General features: G+C 44.5%; 1 protein-coding gene across 3 annotated transcripts in view; it reads left to right on the top strand.

The window, feature by feature from the left end:
• The first annotated feature begins 10,184 nt into the window (after window positions 1–10,184).
• Window positions 10,185–24,288, top strand: part of LOC147422195 (uncharacterized) — a 142,807-nt gene continuing 128,703 nt past the window's right edge. For all 3 annotated transcript variants that reach the window (XM_086503360.1, XM_086503361.1, XM_086503359.1), the window contains exon 1: window positions 10,185–10,380. In XM_086503360.1, coding sequence (XP_086359486.1) covers window positions 10,244–10,380 — 137 coding nt within the window. In that variant the 5' untranslated portion in view covers window positions 10,185–10,243. The remainder of the gene's footprint in view (window positions 10,381–24,288) is intronic.

Here is a 24,288-nt window from a genome sequence, read left to right as displayed (position 1 = left end):
TTGTATGCACCTTTCCTAGCTTTAGTTGTCCCTCTTCCAAAAGAGTGCGTATGAAGTGATATCTCACCTCAATGTGCTTTGTCCTTGAATGAAAGGTTGAGATCTTCGCAAGATGGATAGCGCTTTGGCTATCACTATACAAGACACAATTGTCTTGTTTGAATCCAAGCTCTTCTAAGAATCTGTGGAGCCACAGAATTTCTTTGCTTGCCTCCGTCATTGCTACATACTCTGCTTCCGTGGTAGAAAGTGAAACCACTTTCTACAGCTTTGAAGCCCAGCTTACTGTTGTGCCTCCAACCGTGAACACATAGCCAGTAGTGCTCCTTCGAGTATCTTTGTCACCTGCCATATCTGCATCAGCATACCCTTCTAGAAAAATATCAGTTCCTCCAAAATACAAAGCATTTGTTGTTGTCCCTTTTAGATACCTAAGTATCCACTTCACAGCTTGCCAATGCTCTTTACCTAGGTTGTCCATGAACCTACTCACAACTCCCACTGCATGTGCAATGTCTGGCCTTGTCCAGACCATAGCATACATTAGAGAACCTACCGCGACAGCATATGGAACTTTAGACATATAGGCTATCTCCTCTTGTGTCTTTGGACACATATCCTTCGTTAGTTTAAAATGACCAGCCAAAGGTGTAGAAACTGGTTTTGCATTTTGCATTGCAAACCTTTCTAGTACCTTCTTGATGTAATCTTCTTGAGATAGCTTTATTGTCTTCTTCGTCCTGTCCCTTGATATTTTCATACCAAGTATCCTCTTTGCAGCACCTAAATCTTTCATTGAAAAAGATTTAGACAACTCCTCTTTTAGGTCTTTGATGTCTTGCATGTTAGCACTTGCAATCAACATGTCATCAACATACAACATTAGGATGATGAATTTCCCATCTCCCAAATTCTTCGTGTAGACGCAGTGATCGGAGTTGCATCTTGTGAATCCATGATCCAACATCCATCGATCAAACTTCAAGTACCATTGTCTTGATGCTTGCTTTAAACCATACAAGCTCTTCTTTAATCTGCAAACCATTTTCTCCTTACCTTTTACTTCATACCCCTTTGGTTGAAGCATGTAGATTTCCTCCTCTAAGTCACCGTGAGGGAATGCAGTATTTACATCCATTTGCTCGAGATTTAGATCATGAGCAGCCACAAGGCTTAAGACAAGCCTAATTGAGTTCATTTTTACAACAGGAGAAAATATTTCATTGAAGTCAATACCTTTCTTTTGAGAAAACCCTTTTACCACAAGCCTAGACTTGTACCTTTTCTTCCCACCTTCTTCTTCCTTCAGCTTGTACACCCATTTGTTTTGAAGTGCCCGCTTACCTTTAGGCAACTCAACCAACTCCCATGTTTGGTTGCGATGTAGTGAGTCCATCTCCACTTGCATGCTCTTCGTCCATTCTTCTTTGGATTCATGTTGCATAGCTTCTTCGTATGATTCCGGCTCTCCAGAATCTGAGATCAAGAGATGGTTGAAGGAAGGAACAAACCTTTCTGGAGGTCTACTTGCTCTTGTAGATCTTCGGGGAATAGGTTGAGGCTCCTCATTTGGTTGAGGTTGTTGCACATTGTTACCGTTTGCAGTCCTTGAGTCTTCACCGTCCTCAAGCTCCATGTACTCATCACCTGTTTCTTTTGTTTGTTTTCTTTCCAAGTAATCTTTGTACATATTTTGTTCGTTAAAAATTACATCCCTACTCCTTAAGATTTTACCATATTTAGGATTCCATAGGCGATACCCAAAGTCTCCTTCTCCATAGCCAATGAAGAAACACTTTTTGGACTTTGCATCTAGCTTTGATCTTAGGCTTCTATCTATGTGCATGAAAGCCTCACACCCAAACACTTTGAGAAATGCATAATTCACCGGTTTACCTGTCCATGCCTCTTCTGGAACTCCTCCATCCAAAGCCGTTGAGGGTGACCGATTGATTAAGTACACAGACGTACTTACAGCTTCCGCCCAAAGCTCAAGCGATAGGCCTGCATGTAGCCGCATGCTGCGTGCTCGTTCCATGATTGTCCTGTTCATCCTTTCCGGAATCCCATTTTGTTGAGGTGTCCTTGGGGTTGTCCTTTGCCTCTGAATGCCATTGCTAGCACAAAAGCTTTCAAAAGCTTGGCTGCAATATTCGCCTCCATTGTCGGATCTGAGGCATTTAACCTTGGTACCTGTTTCATTCTCCACAAAGGCTTTCCACCTTTGAAATATGGAAAATACATCGGATTTATTCTTCATGACATAAACCCATGTTTTTCTAGTTGTATCGTCTATGAATGTTACATAGTATAATGAGCCACCAAGTGATGGTGTACTTGCAGGACCCCAAACATCAGAATGAAACAAGTTTTTTATTTTTTCTTTCATTTCTTGATTTTTGAAATTTTACCCTCTTTTGTTTACCATAAACACAATCTTCACAGAACTCTAAGTCCACTTCTTTCAAACCTGGTAGAAGCTTCTTTGTTTGAAGGATTTGCATTCCTTTGGCACTCATATGCCCAAGTCGATAGTGCCACACTGCACTATCAACTTCTGTAGTTGCTGCACAAGCTAAAGGTTGCGTGCTAACAGTACACAAGTAAAGTGTACCGACCTTTTCTCCCTTGGCAACCACCAAAGATCCCTTTGAGATCTTCCACCGTTTATTTCCGAATGCAATGTTGTGACCTTCATCGTCCAATCGTCCTGTAGAGATTAAATTTTTTCAAAGAGAAGGAACATGCGTAACATCTTTAAGCTTCCATTCATTTCCGTTAGCAGTTTTGACAGAAATTGTACCTTTGCCGACAATCTCACAAGCTTCATCATCTCCCAAGTATACATACCCAAAATTACCTTTGGTGTAGTCTTGGAAATGTTGCTTGTGTGGTATCGCATGGAATGAAGCCCCGGAATCTACTATCCAGGAATTAGACACATTGTCTAATGAGAGAATTAGAGCATCTTGCTCTACTTTACCTGCCACATTGGCCTCCGATGTTGGCTTGTTGTCTTGAGACTCTGTCTCCTTCTTCTTCTTGGACCAGCAATCCTTCTTGACGTGGCCCTTCTTGCCGCAGTTCCAACATTCAAGAACTGACTTTGTTCGTGACTTGCTCCATCTTGAGCGATCACGACCCTTTTGGCTTTTGAACCTCTCCTTAGGCCTTCCTCTTGTTTCCACTGATAATGCAGCACTTGATGATTCTCCTGTGCTTCTCCTTCGTATTTCCTCGCTTAGGAGAACACCCACAACATCATCAAACTTAAGAGTGTTTATACCAGAGATAGAATTACTTACAGCCATCACAAGGCTGTCCCAACTATCCGGTAGAGATGATAATATAAGGAGAGCTCGCACTTCGTCATCGAAATTGATTTTCACCGATCGAAGTTGACTTATGTTTGTGTTAAAGTCATTTAGGTGTTCTGCAACTGAACCATTCTCTGCCATCTTTAGATTGAACAAGCGCTTCATAAGAAATACCTTATTGGATGCCGATGGTTTCTCGTAGAAGTCGTCAAGTGACTTCATCAAGTCCTCCGTGGTCTTCATCTCCGAAACATTGAAGGCCACCGTTGACGCCAAGCTTAACCGGATTGTTCCCAGGGCCTTTCGATCAAGGACAATCCATGCTTCATCTGCCATCGTTGCGGGCTTCTTTGCAAGACCGCCTAGTGGCAAATAGAGGTCCTTCTGGTAGAGATAGTCTTCAATCTGCATCTTCCAATGTTGGTAGTTTTTGCCATTGAACTTCTCAATCTTGAGCTTCCCTTCCTCCGCCATAACTCCCACTCAATTCAAGGAATCCTTTCCTTGAGATAATTTATCTACGAGCAAACCTTGCTCTGATACCAGTTGTTAGGAAATAAGACGTAGCTAAATAGATAATTGAGTAGATTACTTAATGGAGAGAGACAAATTTACATACACGAGATTATAGAGTAGAGAGAGAGAGAGAGTACACACGATATACGTGGTTCACCCAATGTGGGCTACGTCCACGGGAAAGCAGCCACTCAATGGCTTTAGTACTTCAAAACAAAAAGTAGTTTACAAAGGGATTATACCCTTAATGGAGCTCCCGCCTTGCTTCACTCTCACCACCTCACACGCACCTTGTTGCATCAACTTCACACTATGAAATGTGTGTAGAAATGGCCTCCTTTTATAAGCCAAAAGGGATGCCCTCTCTTATGAGAGACAGCCATGTGTAGCCGCCCTTGTGCGAATAAGTCCAAATCGGACCCTCCAATCCGCCCATGTGTGGCCGCCCTTGAGAAGACAAGTCCGCTTTTGAATTCGGCCACCGGCCATTGACTTCCGACCACCGGCCAACCGACCGGTTGTTTTTCGACCACTTTCCGGCCGCCGTCCGGCCATATTATTCCGACGAAAAGGAATATTCCGGCGAAAAAAAAAGTCTCGGGGGCCTCCGCCCTCGAGGCCTCTAAAGTTGCCCCGATTCTTGTCCGTGAAAATTTTGGTTTCCGGTGAGTGATTTTCCTTCACGCACGATGGCTTCTCCTCATAATGGGGGCCTTACAAATGTGTGCTTTTACCACAGAAAATTACAAGGGTAAATCAGGCTCCATACTTAACAATGTACCTATAAAAGAACACTGAGAGGTCACTATCAAGGGGAGCACTGGGGAGTCAGCACTTGAGAAGGAAGCCATGCACACACACTGACTCCAAGGGTCACCACACACAAGAGTAGGATCTCTGTGCATATGGAATTTTCCCTAGAGAATGCACTATAGTCTCTCTCTCTCTCTCTCTCTCTCTCTCTCTCTCTCTCTCTCTCTCTCTCTCTCTCTCTCTCTCTCTCTCTCTCACCACAGTCTCCATCTCGCCGAAACTAAGCTTTCTATAAATACCACTTTGAATCAAGATTGCCCTCACATCCCGAGGGGTTTGCATCATATCTCTCTCTCTCTCTCTCTCTCTCTCTCTCTATACGGGCGTGCTATATTAGTGTTAGTTTAATCACTACTCCCCACGTCTTAGCGGCTCAAAGCTAGATGGTGCCCCCTGTTTACTTCCCGTGACAAGTTCGAAGTGCATGGTCCTGGCGTTGAGGCTGTCGGGGTCTGTTTTGCGCTTGCGCTTGTCACTGGTAGCTGAAGGTGGTAGAGAAATTGGATGGGCCAGTGTCCTCTTTGACAGAATCAAATTTGAGATTTACACCAAGCAAAGAAGAAAAGACAAAACAACCAAAGTGGGTCCATATTTGGCAGCATTTTTTCAATATGTGAATAACAAAAGTATATTGCAGGGGGAAAGTTTTCTAGCACCAGGACAAATGATTGAAGACTCAGGGTCTGCACAAAGAAAAGAGAAAATACAAAAATTGCAACATGACAGGAAGCCCATGCAGATGACAAAGGATGTGGACACACTGATGGTTGTTGCAGGTTATTCAAAGAAAGAATTTTTAGATGCAGCAAAAGTAAAGTTAGATCGAGAATTTGGGGATTTGTTTCCTGTCTACAAACGTAGAGCCCGATATCAAACTCAAAAAATTGAAGGGGAAACTTACAGGGGAGGTGCATGTACTTGCAGTTGGGGAATCTACAATTCAAAAGACTAGCACGCCTAAAGCAAGTTTTCCAAATGTATCTTTAAATGAGGTGCAAACTACATTGGGTGTAGTAAAGGAGTATGTTGAACAACAGACAATGGATTTTACCTTGTTGAGCAGGGAGAATGAGGGATTTCACAAATAGTTGAAGCAGATCAAAGAGGGTGCACTGAAGGAAAACAAGACTCGTTCTGAAGTGGAAATTTTACAGAAGCAGGTCAAGGAGCTGATTGATAGCCTTGATTGATAGCCAAGAGCTCATGCAACAGGAGTTACACACAGTTACAACATGCAAAAGAGTGGAAGAAAAAGATCAAGCAAATGGCAGAAGAAGAGCTAGATGTAGAGGGCTGGTATTTGGCTTCAACTGATGTGAATAAAATGAAGACTGAGGTAATGGAGTACATGAAAGGAGTGTGGGAACATATCAAACTGAGAATGTATGATGTGGTTAGTAAACCATATCAGATTTGCAGAAGAAGAAGCCAAAGAGGAGAATGTGTTTGTGTAGAGGTAGTATGATGATCTGAAGAAGAAGTGTGAGGAATTGCAGCTGCAGTTGGAGCAGCAGAAACATTAGCAACCTGAACAACTACATACTCAGAGTGATACTATAAAATTGGATAAAACTTAAGCTAAAGCTCAAGAACAATTAATAGCAGATGCAATCACAATTCAATTGCAGTTGCAGATGAAGAAGCATATGTTATAGGTGGACAACAATAATTTAAAGATCCAATATTGTCTATTGTTGATGAGATACTCAATGGAGAAGAGGTTGAGGCTCCAATGAAAGCACCTGAAGATGAGGTGGATGCAAGAATTACTGGAGAGGACAACACAACTACTGACCAGGATGAAGATGCAAAAGAGCAGTAGGCTGAACTTGAAGATCAGGTTGATTTTAATCAAGGAATTGTGGGTCCTCACAATGTTTGAGAAACATTGCCCACCAGGAGTGCCAAGTGTTAGTGCATGTGTGAGGGCACTTACTTTTTGATTGTAACTAAGGTCTTAGCTTTAATCCTTAGGGGTTTGTTTACACAAGGATTTTATGCCTAGGTAGTTTTAAACATTCGAATGGTCTTATGGCGTGTAGTAGTTTTTGACAAGTAACCAACGGAGTTGGCAATTGGTTGTCCTTCTTGTTAGTGTTTTCTGATGGTTTCGAGAATGTAATGGACATTGATGATGGATACAGGGTAGCGCAATACTTTCTCTTGCTTAGCCATGGTCTATTGTCTTCACACAATTTGCATTTTTCATGGTGTAAAGTGCAGTCACCTGTAGTCAATTCCTTGTATTCTATATGTGGTTTTCATTGAATATCTGTTCGGGTTGTAAACCCCTAACAATTGCCACACAGGCACCCTCCATGAGAGTGGCCGACCGTAGGGTAGCATCAAGTGGAACTGGGGTAGGGTTCTTAAAATCAAATGTATGATGCATGTAAATATTCAAAAAGATGGTGTAACGTGTTGTGCTAGCAAGAGAAAATAAGTACCTTGTGGTAAAATTCACCTGACAAAATCAAAGAGTAACCTGTCATAATCAACCACGAAAGAAATTGACTAGCCTTGCTAAATCAATAATTCATAATCAATTGCCAATGTCGATCTCGAACATTGGAAGTCACCATCCAATCAAAAAAATTATTCTCAAACTTGAAACCCGGTCAAATTGACCGTGTCAAATTCGATGAAGGAAAAACCTTAATATGTATGGCCGACTTCGATTTATCACCCGACTTTGTTGAAAAAGAGAGAGCGAGAGAGAGAGAGAGAGATGAGATTAACAAATTTCTATGACACAAGAAATTGATGTTGTTATTGATGTCAAAAATCGGCTAGCCTTGCTAGCAAGTCTCCCACCAAACTTCCTTTGCTAGGCTATGGGGAAGGGGTGTCCAAGGTGGGCACCCTACCTTAGAAGGTTTTTTTTGTAAAAGAAAAGGGGTGGATCTTCCTTAGCCTTGGGTGCTGAACAGGAAAACAAGCTCCATCAAACGATGGAGGACTTATCGAGCAGTGCAAAGAGAGAAGGAAAGTGCCGCAATGCGCAACACAAAATTCGAGAGAGAAAGATGATGAAGCGGAATTTGCTCCAAATCATAGCGTGCTCCCAATGAGGGTGATCTCACCCCATTTTGTGCAAGTTGAATCCACGCGACCCTGCATCATTGCGGGTCTCCCTCTACCCTTCTTCTCCGTGGCTTCAAATTCATGCAACTTTTCTAAAATTAGGACCATGCCCTGCTTTTCCCAGAATAGCTTTGATACCAGGGAGTGTGTAAACTACCTCACCTCCCATCTTCTTGTCCCTTATATAGGCAAACTCTTGAGCTTTTCAGATTGGCCCTTGGCCTCTAGACCCTTGTCTTGATAGGGTCATTTTGTGGCTCTTTGTGGCACATATGAGATAGTTTGTACTCATTATTAGCCTACTTTTGGCATCATTTTTCCTGCCATGTACTGCTGGCAGTGTCATATAGTTTGTCTCTTAAAGGCCCTAGGTTGGGATATTCTTTCTTGATACCCAGTACCACTGGATTCCTATAACATCAATTCTTTTAATTTTCTTTTCGCCATATTTTTCACTAAGTTGTGGGGTTATATATTTGTTGGGATGAGTAGGAAAAGCTTTGATAGTTGCCATATAGGGACCCCACCCCCTTGTACTTCATTTTACATTGTATTACATTTGTTGGGATGAGAGTAGGAAAAGTTTTGGTAGTTGCTATATAGGGACCCGACCCCCTTGTACTTCATCCACATTGTGTTAGTGTAATGGTCATTACAGTTTGCCACCCTTAAGGGTCTCTCTCTCTCTCTCTCTCTCTCTCTCTCTCTCTCTCTCTCTCTCTCTCTCTCTCTCTTCAACATTTACTCTCTCTAGCATTTTTGCCAAATCGCTATCCCCCTCTATCTACGTTTGCATTAATTTTTGGAGGATTTCTCTCCTTCTATGCCCTCTCTTGCCCTGGGCGACTCTCCCTTTGTGTGTATTTGCAGATCTAGAGGATCACCGCCATGACATTGTTCTCAAAGGTTCCACCTTGGAGGTTGTTGCTATTCTCCATCAGATCTTCCATCTTCAGTTGCCACTTCTTACAACAAACACAAACCCATTCGAAACAAAATATTAATTATAAATGATTTTAGATAGTCATCTGTATTTTTCCTTCACAAGAAAAAATTCTACCATGAGAAGATAATTCACGGTGATTTATCATTATTGCAATCTTGTAGAGAAGATATATTTATTTTATTTTTGTGCAATGTTCCCAATAGAATTATAACGTGGAGGGCCTAGAAGGAGCCCATAGTACACAGACCATCCATAGAAGGCACCTTTTCTTCTACATCGTCACAAACAGAAGATGAGCGTCTTTTGGCTCTCCTTGCAACTTATCGTTGCAGCATTAATTCTTATTTGTTTTTGGGGCCTAAAACTGATTCTTAAGAGTTGATGCTCTAGCTAAAAAGAAGCCACTTGCAAGGGCCTCTATCAATTGCACCAAAAGACTTAAGTAGTTTGCTACTACTAGTACTCATCTACTTTAGGGGCTCTACACATTGAACCTGTGCACGCTATTTGATGTTTGCACCTCCAATTGTGATGCACCAACTAGGAAGTGGCCGCTTGCATGGATACACACTGCCATGTCTGGTCAAGTTGTAGAGCATTGTTGGCAGCCTTGTCACGCCAACTCCATGGGGTTTTGGTTGGTACCCATAGGCTATTGGCTGCCCATTTTTAGCTATTCCTTGCTCAGCCAATCGCAAGAGAAGAAAACCACCATCAACTAATTTCCATACAGCACCTACTGAGTGCCTTTGTTTTTTACAACTTGAAATTACAACGCACACACCCTACTCACTAAGGTGGAGCATCCCAACTTGATAAGGTAGGCCAACCCATCATATAGACTTGGGGAACAACCCCTAAGGGCTACATGTCACATGAACTATCAAGGGGGTTTGAACCCAAGACCTTGGAGACAACTCGTTGACCATACACCACCCGCGACCCGCCTTGGGTACGGGGGCCAGTTATGGGTCGGGGTCCTCTGCTGGGACAGGTGACTCCGCTAAAAATAAGTAATGTCAGGACCTCTTTAGAGACACCGAAAAGTGGATGCTTACGTGGTTAGCACAATGGAAATAAGATATTTCCGTAGGATGTTGGTTCAAATCGAGCTGGCAAGTTGGTTTTCAAATTGGGCTGCAACACTTTTGCTAATGGCATCGGTTTTTGATACTCACGATTGCAAAGGCTGTCGGCGGTCGTAGTCTGTGAAGGGTTATTTGCACCAGGGTTTTTGCTGCAGCTCGGTCTTGATGTTGGCTATGGATTGCACCCTTCTATGCCCAAAATGGAGCACCTGAGGAAAATTCCGATTAGAGGGGGTTTTACCCTAGGCCTAGTGCTCGGTCTTGATGTTGGCTATGGATTGCACCCTTCTATGCCCAAAATGGAGCACCTCAGGAAAATTCCGCTTAAAGGTCTTAAAATAGGGGGTTTTACCGTAGTGCCATATTTTGGCCAGCCATACTTTTGAACAATTTCCAGCATTCTTGCGCGGGAAACTGCCGGCCACCTTTCTTGCCTGAATAAAGCGTACGTGCGTACCTACATTTGCGCGGGTGAGCTAATGGAGTCAGCTGCCGCTTGGACAGAGTTGAAGGAAACTGCGAAATTTAGTAGCGACGACGAAGGGGACGGAGCAGAAGATGCACTCATGACGGCTTCTCTGTGCCCAGAAAACATGCAAGCTGCGTCCCACCTCCTGTATGTCTGCTACTGTTTTTTTGCATGATGAGAGAGAGAGAGAGAGAGAGAGAGAGAGAGAGAGAGAGAGAGAGAGAGAGAGATTTTTTATTAACCGCTTCTAAAGGCGAACTGGCCTTAGGATGTATGATTGAGATCGTCTCTGTTATCCTAAAATATGGGGAAAATTTGAATGAAAAAACTATAATGGGAGCTGGAAGCGAGCCTGGAAGGAGTGATTGACTGGAGCAGCGTGCGCTGTCAAATCTGGGCTCAAAATGCAAAGTATGTGCGTCGGGTATACAAGCATGATTGCATATCTAGTTCCATCCTGTACCGTAAGTATGGAGTATGGATAGACAAATGGACAGAGAGTACATTCCTTACTCCATGATAACCATGGTATCTTAGTCTTAGAGGTTTCTTTTGGTGGGAGTGCCTATCTTTTAGAGGCAACTGTCATCTAGCTACCCAAGGCACATTTTACTTCCTTTAAGAGAGGTTTTTCCCCGACATTTCAATTTTTTGTTTTACCCATGTGACTAATTCTATATGGTTTTGTCATCTCTTCCCTTCAGGCATGCTTCATACTGTTGGAATGTAATGGAGGATTAGATTCACCTTGATTTACATCTAGTTAGATTCACCTACTTTAGTCACCTACCCTTGATTGGTGGGGTCTACTTCTCTTGGATCAGAGTCACCTAAAAGTAGTCCCAAAGCACACCTACCAATCACACCTACTTCATCTCTCATGTTGTATATGAACACATTGTACTCTGTCATTTGATTTAGTAATGAATTGAGTCTTGATGTGTTCTATTCCAATATTTGTCTCAATCTTTATCATTTTTGTTTTATCTCTTTCAATTATCTTTTCATTAGTGTTAAGGTTAAGTAGATTAGTTCCACATGGTATTAGAGCTCCACTAATCTTCATTAGCCTTCACTCTAGAGCCCTCGTTTGCTTTCTCTAGCCCACTAAGCCCACTAAGCAAAACTCTCAATTCCAAGGAATCAAGAACCTTGAAATGGCTGATATAGCTTCTTCATCTGCTTCCGCTACTTCTTACAAGCCTCACCACACCAATTAAATAAGCTTAATGGTACAAATTACCAAATCTGGAAGCTGCGGATGGAGCTCTTTCCGAAGGAACTCCGTTTGTAGGATATTATCTCGAGCTCGGACCTCATGCCCATTGCTTGAGCCACCCAAAGAACGAGTACCTTGAGGTGAAGTTGAGGCATACGAAGCCCGGAAAGCTTGAGATATAAATGCTCAATTGGAGCTCATACAACACTGCCATGACAGACAATTTCTTATTGTAAGAAATCCTACCAACACTCAAGCCATTTGGCAATTTTTTGAGTGTAGCTATAAGCAAAATGACCTCATCTATCAAGTCTCCTTGATCAAGAGACTTATCAACACCAACATGTAGGAAAGTGAAGCCACTGCCAAGTTCCTTGATAATTGCAAGCTCTTCTTGATGAAATCTTGATCTTTGGATTGGATATCCCTGAGGAGTTTTAGTCTATGCTTCTACTTGCTACTCTACCGGCTTCTTGGAGAGCATTCATCACTACTCAAGCCACTGTGGAGAACTTGCAACTCCAAGGTTTGGTGGCTAAGATTCAGCAAGAGAAGACTCTATGCAAGCAAAGCTCCTGCTCTTAGAAGTCTATCGTACCTGCTACTATAGCTAGAACTACTAAATACTACAAAAATCCCAAGAATCCTCAATCTCCATCAAAGCAACTTTAACATCAAGACCTGAAGAAGAATCCGAACTATTGCCACCACGGTATTACCCTCAAGGGGGAAACCAACCACCCTATTTTGGTAACTCCTATCATCATGGATGATGGCGGTCATCGAGCTCAAGCTCACTCCATGGAGATTGCCAATTACTCAAGTGATACCTATCATACTTCTCCCAAGCTATACATTGCTACTATAAGCACCACATCATTAGATTCTTGACTTTGATACTGGAGTCACTCTCATCACTATGAGTGGCTCACAGATGTCAACTACTTAAGCCGGCCATCCACTTGAAGTCTCTCTCGGAGATGCTAACATACAACTTGCAAAAGTTTATAGTGATGTGGAAATCAAAGTCTCAAATGGTCGCAAGACAACCATTCCTAATGTCTATTATGTTCTTGGATTGGCAAAGAATCTCCTATCGGTGAGCTTACAGATGCAGTCATTAACCTCGATTTCACCAAAACATGATGCAAGCTTCTTACTCAGGATCCCTCTGGTGAGCTCACGACCCTCCATATTGCAAAGAAAGGTTGTCTCTATCCTCTTGGCATCTCTACCTCTAAAGCACATGCACTAGCATCATCTGTACATACCCTTGCACAAGCCACTGCTAACGCTTGGCGCTACCGCTTAGGACATGCATCCAGTCACATTGTACAAAAATTAAAAATCGCAAGCTTGTCATAGGTCCTCCTTTTGAGCTCTCTCCTCTCGCTTTTTGCGAAGTTTGAGCCTTAGCCAAAGCTCATCAACAACCATTTCCTCGCAATCACACATGAGCCACAGCCGCCCTAGAACTCATTTACTCTGATCCTTGCCCACAAACTCTCTCACTGGTCACAAATACTTTCTCACTTTCATAGATGATTACTCCCACTACACATACTAGCACAAAAATAATCTACACTCGCCATGTTCAGGCAATACAAAACAAGAAGTGGAAAATTAGCATGACACTTGAATTGAGAGGCTGCGCAATGACAATGGGAGAGTACCTCATGCGAATTCCAACTTCCATGTCCAGAAGCTGGAATTCGCCATGAGTTCACGATCCCCGATCATCCGCAACAGAATGACATCACCAAAAGAAAGAAGCTCACACTTATGGATACCACGCGTGCAATGCTACAACATGCAAATCTCACTCCATCCTATTGGGAGCATAATAGCCATGAAGTTTTGAAACTTTTCGTATGGAACGAGTTTCAAAAGTTTTGAAACGATTTCGCTTGACTATGAAATTGTCACGTGCACATGGCTCTGTGTGCCACATGGACATGCTTCAGTAACTTCTAGAGCCAGTCTGTACATATCTCTAGATAGAAGTTTCTAAAATTCTATGAGGATTATTACTGGCAATTTTGTGAGCTTGTTCGCAGGGCGTGCATGTCCCAACGAGTCCATTAGATTAGGTTTTTCAATTTTGGAACCCTCTTGCATAAATGGATTGTACAAGCGTTTTGACATATATTGTTACACGACTGTGGACATCTGGCATGACGTGCATGCAGTTTTAAGTTGGAGGAATCCAACGAGCCATTCCCCTCGCCAATCGGATTCTTGAGTGGGCAGACGTGCGATGGTTTCACTGAGAAACTTGGCCCGGACAAGTTTATTAATAAATCATTTATATGATTTATTTTTTAACTTTGTCTTCCAAATTTGCCCTACCAAAGTCCTAAAAAGTTTACAAGCAAAATTTTCACCTATAAAGGGAGTAGGAGAGCTAACGTTTGCAATCAGATGAGCCAACGCTAGAACTAGACTTAGGGTTTCTGTAGATCAAGCCCTAGCATTTTGCATCTAAACGCTCTGGCGTTTTTGCTCCACAACGCAGATCAGCCTAGCGTTTCTACAGCAACACATCAACCTAGCATTTTTAGTTTTCAGCCCTCTTCCTTGTCGGAGGTTGCGTGGATTTGCAGAATTTATCTTCCTTGCTACAGCTTGGACCTTTGACAGTCCATCGAGCCTCTTCTCGGCCATTTTGCCTCACCACATCGAGTCCTCCCATTGCTGTCCATCATCGGCTCCATCATTATTTGCATTTTCAGCCCTGCTTTATGCAACGGATTGGCTGTGTTTTTGCAGCCAGATCTGCGTTTTCGCAGCCAACTTTCAGCTCTTCACTCCTCTCACATTGGGAGCGCAAATCAGTCCCAAATCTACCCCTTGGTGGCAATCAACAACCCCTCATCGAGACGGATCCAAAGGTGCATCAAATCAGCCCCGGAGGTGCCTTATCTTGAAGAGTTACCGTGGCGACATTCCCCATTCGAGTCAATAGAGTGTGCATTGAGGTGTTGCACGTGTGTTCATTCCATTTACGCAATCAAAAGCAAATACCACATCAGCAATGGTGTGGGGGGTCCTTGAGAGCAGGTTGGGACCGCATTGACTATCATTTTCCTTCTCTCTCTCTCTACACATCTCTACCTCTCTTTCTCATTCTCTCTACAAGGAAATGAAAGGAACCATCATTTGTGCATGTACACCATTCAAGCAAGGAAAGGAGTAAAGATTTGTGGAAGTGTAAAGTCTAGATCTTCATCATTTCAATTTCGTTGCATCTGACAGAATCGCCACTCCAGAAGTGTTGCCACCAACTGTCAGGTGCAGCGGAAAAGAATAAGGATTTGCTTGGATCTAGTACTCCGCACACAAATACAAGGGATACTTTACTTCACTTGAAAGAACTGAACTGAACTGAAAGAAAGAGACAAGAGAGAGAAAAGAGACGACACACGGATGTCGGGTCCCAACCCTCAAGGGCCCCCTTGCTCTGCTGCCAGAGCAAGTACTTTCTTTATTCTTTCAAAAATGCTACTACAATGGGTGGATGTTGAGATGCTGATGCTAATGGATCCATCCTCATATGCACTCTGGACGTGGAGAGAGTATGGCTCGAATCCTCTGCTGTAGTCTCCGTCGATATTGTGTAGCTCCTCTCCTCAATCGCGGGCGTCTAGATCTCCCTAGCTCCAATGCTCGGTCTATGAGAATGCCAGTAGCGGTAGTATGAGTACGGGCAGAGCTGTACAATGGTGTCTGCTCCTTTGACTGCTCCTCTGGGGGTCCAATATCTAGTGTAAAGAAATTTGTAATCTGTCTTTGGGACTGTCTTTCTCCAGCTCTCCTCAGTAAAGTGTCTCTGTGCCTGTGTAACTCAAGTAGATACAGTCCAAGACATCTCTGATCCTCATAGCTCATGACCCTAGATAGAGGCCCAAAACCCTCTCTGAATAGACAATGAAAACGGCCTCGTATCTCATAGTACACTGTGCAATGACATATGTAATGTAACTCTGACTGTGGCACTAGATGAAATAAGCGGCATATCCTGCTATCTGTTGGTATCCCTCTAAATCTGCCAGTCTCAATGCTGATGTGAGGATGTGCGTATCTGGCCAATGGCACAACGCAAGCCATGAGAAAGATGTGTGTCCATATAGCTAGGTCGAATCACAAACCCATCCCTTGTGAGGTGGAGAAGATGCTGTCTATAGAAAGCCATCTTCGTGGCCAACTCCTGTACCGGCTCTATCCATGTCCTCCTCGTCTCCAGTTGGATAAGATCTTGACGAATGACTCTAGTAATCTCCACACGTGTCAGAGACATCAGGGTGCCTGTAGAGAGTACTGGAAAGGAAGCAGCTTGTCCACGGTGAAGCCATGTGTCTGAAACCATGATGTCATCTGTGCATACCAGCATGATGTACCCCCCTGTAGAGCTAGCTGTCTAGAGGACTCTAGGGCCAACCTGGCATATCTGTCTCTGGTAGTATCCCATAGGTTGTGTACAAAGGAGACTGATCTGGTAAGCGCCTCAATCTCCATAGGGGGGTAGCTAACTCCGCTCGAATGATATCATGTGGTACGGGCGCCTTGGCTCTAATCAGCCGTCGAGAGATCATAGATACCAAGGGCCTCTCCATACGTCTCCAACCATCCTGGCCTAGAGAAGGTCCCCAAATCTGCACCCCATATAGCATAGTAGATGCAACCAAAGTATCAAAGAGCCATAGCTTTGTCCTAGGTTCCTAAAACTGAACATGTGAACACATCTTCTCTAGTCCTCCCAAAGCCGCATAAGCTCTAGTCAGTCTAGTCTCTGCTGCTCTTCTCAAAGAAAAATCTTGGCCCAATGAAGACTGCCCCCAGGTAAGTGTACGCTTTTGTATACTCCACAATCTCCTGGCCATATGTGAAAGTAGGTGCTGATTTCCTGATCCACTATGGTGTGGGGTTAAACACCATAATCTTGGTTTTACCAAGGTTTACACAATCAACTATCCTCTGAAAAACTGTGTAGTGCATCCAAATGTTGCTGCATACCCTCTGGTGAGTCAGATATCAACACAATATCATCAGCATATAACAACAATGGGATCCACGTCCCTGCCAGCTGGGCACCTCTCTCACCCTCTCTGTCATTGTAATCAGACACCTCATCAACATACATACCAAATAGAGTAGGAGACAATGGGCAGCCCTGTTTCACCCCAATAGTAGAGTGAACTAAATCAGATACCCCTTCTGGAGTGCGTACATGTCCCATCACTGATCTGTACAAAGCCATAATCCCCCATATCAACTCTCTGGGCATCCCCATATCTTGTACTCTGCGCATCGATCTAGCTCTCGGTACCATGTCAAATGCTTTGCGGAAATCCACAAATCTACAATAAATCCGTGTCCCATGTGATTTGCCCTCCTCAATGATGGCTCTGAGTGTCAAAATGTGATCAAGAGTGGAGAAACCCCTCCTGAAACCGGCCTGACCCTTTGCCTGTACCCCCTCATCCTCTGCCCAAATACTCAAGTGTTGCTCAAGAAAGGATGCATACAACCGTGCCAATGTGTGTCCAACCACAATAGTGCGGTAGTTCCCAGGCTCTGTAGGATCCCCTGCCTTGAAGATAGGCACAATAGTAGATAACCTCCAAGTCTCAGGTAACCCCTCACACATGGCATGATTAAACAACACTGCAAGAACCTCCATCAACATATCCCTAGCATGTATAAAGTGCTCCGCTACTAGACCGTCATGATCATATGTCCTCCCGGTCCTCATCCTGTCAATGGCCCTCTGTACCATTCCAGTGGTAAAGAAGGTGCTCATAGCTGGGCATGGCTCTGTAGGGTCTGGAAGGCGGGGAGGGGGGTTCTCCTGTCCAGGAACCGTATATAACGATGTTGCATATTGGCCCCACACATCAAGCGAAGTAATCACCGGGGCCTGTACCAGCTATGCCTTTCCATAGACGGTCCTAGATCTCCTCTATATAAACATAATCAGTCTTTGGTGTAAATGTATAACGAGTGTGTGACCTGCCTCCTGATGTCTGGGCTGTACTATATTGGAATGAAATAGCTAGTGTCAAGAGAGCATGATCTACTGCTACGCCCATTGGCCTTGCTCCCACTGTGAAATCTTGCATGCAAGGGATAAAGCTCGTCTGTGTCATAACATAGTCCACTGTACTGGCCCCATGTCTGTGTGGGAAACATGTGAAGCCGGCTGCTCTAGGAAATCGCTGTAAGCCGTTAAGTATGGCTAACCCAACACAAGACACGAAGTGGCGGAGTTCTACTCCCAAAATGCAATGGCCCCAAACGATGGCGCCCCTTTCCGTATTTCTTTATATTGCTTCAACAAGGTATAACTTTGTGGGTCTGCTTTGCATCTCCCGCGGGTAGACTCCCAAAGAGAGCCCACAACACGTATATAAAGGCCCTTGGCCTGTACAAAAGCACCATTATATCAGCATTTGTGCAAGTAGTTAGAGGAAGTACTTGTCTTGGCAACAGAGCAAGGGGGCCCTTGAGGGTGGTTGGGACTTGATATCCGGGGCCGTCTCTCTTTTCTCTCTACCTCTCTTTCATTGTGTTTAGTTCAGTTCTTTCAAGTGAAGTAAAGTAATCTTGTGTTTGTGCAAAGTACTAGATCTGAGTTAAAATCCGCAAACCCTTCCGTTGCACCTGACAGTCAGCTACTACTTCCAAGAAAGCCCCATCAATATCGCAGAGCAGAGATGAAGATCCTCTCTTGGCACTAGGGGATGGCTTGCCAGCTGTGCTGGAAGAGGTGTACTCATTGGCCAAGGGCTGCCCTTTGTGCCCGAGTGAGGACACCAGCAGGCTCTACCAGCTGCAATTTGCCTTGAGGGACAACCACATGGGTAGAAGGTGGCGGCTCAGGGATGGCTTGCCGGTTGTGTTGGAAGAGGTGTACTCATTGGCCGAGGGCTGCCCTCTGTGTCTGAGTGAGGACAACAACGGGCTCTACCAACTACAATTTGCCTTGAGGGACAACCACATGGGTAGAAGGTGGCGGCTCAAGGATGGTGCTAACTGCTATCAGATTGATCTTGGGAAAGGTGAATTAAGGTCGGCTTTGATTTGGGCTGGAAGGTGTGGATGCGTGTTGTTTGGGACAATCCAACTGTAGTGATCCATAGCCTCAGGGCAATGACGGCAGGAGGAGACCCTTCTAGGAGGTGGCATTTGCTTTGGTAATGCCCATATTCTCCACATGTGTAGCACAAAATGGGCTGATTGGATAGACGAGTTGGGGGACGAGGTGGCCGTTGCTCCTACTGCATGGAGGTGGATGTTGAGGTGCAGAAGCTCTGAGGGGCTGACGGAGTACTAACATGATAAAAGCTTTGAGATGGAAAAGTGCTCTGCATACCTTGCATAGAAATTGTAGTCAGCAAAGGTGGCATGTAGTGTGGATGGTCATAGGGAAAACCGTGTTGGATGCTGGTCCCAACCCTTGTTGAAGAGTAGGAGCAAAACTTTGCTGTAGTTGCCACAATCCTTTTAAGTAGTAGCAATCCTTGTCTTCATGTGCAGCCTTTTCACAGAGGTGGTAATAAGCGCGAAGGAGGCATTTGTGTGGAGGATGCCCAGGAGAGCGACATGAGGTACACCAGACTACAGGCTTAGATTCTTGCTGAGCCCGAAGCTCTTCTAGCTCTCTCTTGATTTGGTCTAAGGCTCCTTGATGTGGGAAATTTTCTTGTCAAAGAGAGAAGGATCTCTCCTTTTGAAGAGCTTGTTGTAATTTTAGTGCTTTGAGTTCCGTTTGTATAGAAATCAAGGGGTTAGAGGCAGTTTCCATGAGGACCAATGTAGACTCTACCTAAGGGGGGTTCTTGAATAATCACCTTGCTCCCTCTATTCTGGTATCGGCCGCGACAAACTCCTTCATAGTTGCTTCAAGTCAGAGAGTCTCTTGTAGCTTCTGTTGAGACATCCTGGGGAGAGCCTTCTCCACCCACTTCTTGACCATGAATTCTTCTGGTTGCTGGGGAAGCTTGGCGACTAGAGACTTCATTCTTGTCATGATTTCTGCAAAAGTCTCATATGGTTGGAGCACTAAGTTTGCCAGCTCATCCAAGACTTTATCTTGCAAATCACATGGTCTGAAAGCTTCAGAGAATTGTTGCCTTAGAGTTGCCCAAGTTGTAAAGTGGTTCTCAGCAAACTGATTATACCATTTATTTGCTAAGCCAACTGACCAGTGTAGGCCAACTGACTAAACTAGGAGAGGGGCTAAACCAGCTAGCTCCTCGACCATGTATGCTCAGTGGAGTGAGCCTTCAGTTGAGGTCCCACTGGGCGTGCCAAAAAATTGAGAGCACCTGTAGCAAGAAAAGTGTGCCGTGCTCTCTACTATGGGTGCTCCTCAGTGCAATATGCATGAAACCTCACTCCAACAGAAAAAAAACACTATAGAGCAATGGAAGAAGCAAATTCAAAGACACAACAACAGACTCAAAACTCAACGGAACTCGACTAACTCATGGAACCAATACAGACTTGTTAGAGTTCAGTTTCCTCTCCGTGGGTTGCTCTAGTATTTCAAGGAGTAGATTAGGGAGTGAGGGTTGTTTTGTGGCTATGCCCGGCCGTACTTGAGGTAGACGTACCTGTTCATGGCGGTGCACTTCATTGTGTTGCTCACCTGGTAGTCTGGCATGAGATGGGACCCCCATTCTTAGGGTTTCCCAGGGTCAGAGTCAAATTTTCGTAGTTTATCTACTAAATATGTGTCCGAGGTCACTTTTAGTGAGTTTACATATTTATTAGCATTTAAAGCCATTTTATATGGGGTTGTGGTAGAGCCCTCCCTCCCCACCCCTCGTACTTTTGGCATGTTATTCAGTGCAGAGATCGAGCGTTTGGGTCTCCCTCTCTCTCTCTCTCTAGCGTTTGGTGTGCTGGCGACTCACCTCTCTCTAGCGTTTCTCCCTCCACTTCGATCTCTCTCCATCTGGCGTTTTTCTCTTGCTATCTCATCTAGTGTAACAGGGAACGGGCGGAACGGGGCCCTCCCGTTTTCGGAACGCGTTCCCAAGCCTGGCGCCTCCTCGAAACAGGAACGGGACCGGAACGCCGTTTCCTTCCTAGGCATAACCGGAACGCGGAACGGCAAATCGGGAACACCAAAGTATTAAAAAATGATAGTTTGGGGCAGGTTTTTTGAACTTTTGGGGGGTGGTATTTCCATCCTCTCCTATATAAAGTATAAAGAGGGGCTTTAAACCCTCTCTCTCTCAAGCTCTCTACCTCACCCTGTCCCTCAAGGCTCTCTCTCCCTCTCCCTCTCCCTTTCCCTCAAGGCTACTGTTCTGGCCTGCGTTCCGTTCTGCCACCCTGAGGGCCCCCCGTTCCGGAAACATCCCGAAGCCCCCCGTTCCTGTTCCCCGTTTTGTTCCCCGTTCCCGTTCTCTGTAACTATGATCTCATCTCCCTCTACTAGCGCTTCCCTGTTAGGTGCAGCGGAATGAATGTTGTATTTTCTCAAGATTAGTGATATTTATCGCTCAAGGTTCCTTTTAGTTCTTAGGGAAAGAGAGAGCTTTCCGTCTTGTGGAGAGTGCTATGATCACGAACAAAGTGAGTGGATATTGTGCGTGCAAGTGAATGAGACTGAGAGAAGGAGAGAGAAGAGATACGACACCGAGAGGTTTGTAAAACCCTCCTCCGAAGGCCCCACTCTCGTCGGCGAGAGTGGTCTATTCTTTGATTGCACAAAGGTGTACAAGCGTATGCAATGGACTATGCAACTTGGTCTATGCCGATGTCGACGACGATGACGACGACGACGATGGCTGAAATCTGAGATCTTCTAATCGCTGAATTTCGGGACTGTTTCGGTGGCTGAAAATGACTGTTTTGGCTGCGTTTTGTCGGGCTAAACTTGGGGTTTCTTAGGGTTGAAAATTGATGGTCTTTACGGGCTGAATCTGCTACACTTTAGGTGAATAATGCCGGTCTTAATTTGCTGCTGAAATCCAAAAACGCCAGGGGCTGAAATTGGTCCTTCTGTCGCCGGGGTTCTGCAAATGCAAAAACGCTAGGCTGATCTGTTGTGTCGTGATGACGCCGGGGCTGATCTGCTGTGCACAAATCACCAAGGCTGATCTGATGCAAAAACGCTAGGTCTTCTGTGGAGAAAACGCCAGAGTAGTCGCGGGGGTTGGTCTTACTGAGAAGTTGCCTGTTGAGCAAGGTGCTCCTGTTGCCTCTTCTGCCATTTAGTGCTAACTTGGGTTTGCTTATATAGAAACTTAGCAAAATTGCCCTACCTACTTTTGTTGGAAAGTCACTTAAAAAAAATAAGTGAAAATAACCAATAAATAGGAAAATAGGCTAAATGCATTGAAAAATTCCCCTATCTGATGCTAATGGATTCTGATGGGAATTCCGATGATCATGCTGTGTGCAACCGGAGGATATGCATCTATGCTAAGTGACTGGGCATGCACGGTCTACGAATAGACTCACAAAAGTGCCAGATCACTGCTAATCTAGACTTGACTGAACTGACTGAACCTTGCTGTGGTGTAGCTTGTCCACGGACACATACGGTTGGGATGTGTCACGTGACATTCCCCTTCTCACTGTGTGGACACCCTCTTTGGTGTTCCATTGTGTGCGGTGTGTTTCCGTGCCTGTTCGGTGAGCAGTATGGGCTAGAACCTTGGCGGTGAGGAGATCCATCGCGATAGATACGTGACCTATTGGCTGCCTAGTATGGAGAGGTGGTTTGCTCGTGGTTGCAGACAAGTTCATCACCCGATTCACCCCTTTTCTGCTGCACCTTTGACATGGTATCAGAGCCATGGCGTGCTCTTGAATCGGATCGGTGATTTTTGCGAGTTTGTGGTGCTGATTTTTTGCGACGAAAAGAGACGGTTTGCTTTTTTTTTTGGTGCATTTTTCACTCTTTTGTGGCTGATTTCGGATGTGGGCAGATTTGCAGATTTTATCTTCTTAGACTACCTCGACCTAGCCTTATCACATGCCTAAATTCTCCAACACCACGGAGAGGAGTGATGATTCTGAAACCAATTCAGCCCGTGGTGACAAAGTACATCATGAGGATGGGATCGGTGGCGATGAGACCTCCGTCATCGAGGAATGGGGAGATTGATTCCAGTTCTATTCCGGCGTAGGTGATCAACCAATCAAGATACATACACTTCCTACCTTTCCCTCGGATCGACAATTGAATGGAGACAACTATGCCATTTGGAAAACTACCATGATGGAGGTTTTGTCTCGAGCAACTTTCAAAAGCCAAAGGACCCGGCGGGAGCGAAGTTATGGGAGCGTGTCAATGCTCGAATCCGGTCCTTCATTATCCTCAACAGTTCACCATCGGTGATTAGCCACATTCGTTTGATGAAAGATGCGAAGTTGATTTGGGATCGGCTCCTTTCCCTTCATGATCGAGTTTCTCTAATGAAATGGGCTCAAGGTTCAGTTGAGGACCTTGGATGCGAAGAACTCTTCCATGAGAGATCACATCAACAAGATGTAGGAGCTTCAACAAGAGATACTTCATATGGGAAAGCTCATCAACTCAGAGGATATGGCCATCCAACTTTTGGCCCAATTACCTCCTCGGTACTCCAACTTCTATTCTTTCTTGATTACGAGTGGCCGGCTGAATACTATCTTTTGGGAAGAGATTCTTCCAATGGTATTGGACTAGGAGGAGCGGTTCAATACGGGGAAGAAGTCAGGCTTCGAAGCCTTGATCGGTTCTTCCAACAACAACAAGAAGCAAAGGGTACGAAGAAAAGCAACAACACTAGAAAGAAAAAGAGTGATGGCGAGTGTGAAGCCTTGAAGGCGGAGCGGCATTGCAACAATTGCGGTGAGAAGGGCCGTTATTGGAGGAAGTGTTCTAAGCGGCTTAGAGAGGCTTCGACTTCATCAATGGTAGTTGTGCAGTCACTGGTCTTTGTTCATTTGGAGATACTCCCCACAAATGACTTTCCGGGACATCGGAGGTCGAGTTGATTGTTGTGAGGCGTGCAAAAAAAACTTGGTGGCCTCTACACCAAGACGATGCATACGGACCTCATCAAGGGAGGGCAAAAAAAACCTTTGGGGCACCACCTAGCTAAAAGTGCGGCTACGACGCAAAGTGAGAATCAACACATAGTACACATGCACAAAGGCATTGGGATACGCACTCATGTTGCAGCCTCATCAGGCTAACTTCTAACACCCAAGTGAGAATGCACACGCAAAAGAAATCCAAATGGAAGGATAATGGTATGAGGAAACCAATCTTGTGCTGTGAGAGGCTTGACGGGGTGCCTATTCAAAACCTCTCTTGATCAACTCTATCAAGTGGTTGCAATAGCAAAGGCAATTGTGTGCGTATGTGATTGAAGGAAGGAGAGAGAGAGAGAGAGAGAGAGAGAGAGAGAGAGAGAGAGAGAGAGGAGAATAGAATAAGAAGAGAAGGTAATAGGAATGTGTTGGAGAGTAGGGAGAATGAAGGGAAGAAGGATGAATGACAATATAATGCAATGCTTCACTATAGTCTCAAGCCTCCATAATCCGCAACATACTCACCCATACTCTACACACATACTCACAAGCAACGAGTCCAGACATTATGAAATTTTCAATGTGGAGTGGAGTAAGGGTAAGCATCACAACTCCATCAAAAGGGAAGGTTGCAAGTAGCAAGCTCACACACAAATCTAACTGCTAATGACAAGATATACAAAAAAGACTCCGCCTCCCTATACACTAGTCGTATCCTAGTGTTGCACTCAAGTACTTAGTAAAGGAAATATACAATGTGGAGAGTCCCCCTTTGGTTGAGATTGGGGTTCTTTATA

Source organism: Adiantum capillus-veneris, chromosome 27, assembly GCF_014529385.1.
Source record: "Adiantum capillus-veneris isolate H3 chromosome 27, ASM1452938v2, whole genome shotgun sequence".
Classification (NCBI taxonomy): Eukaryota; Viridiplantae; Streptophyta; class Polypodiopsida; order Polypodiales; family Pteridaceae; genus Adiantum; species Adiantum capillus-veneris.
The sequence above is the reverse complement of the archived record's forward strand: the minus strand, read 5'-3'. Positions and strand labels throughout refer to the sequence as shown.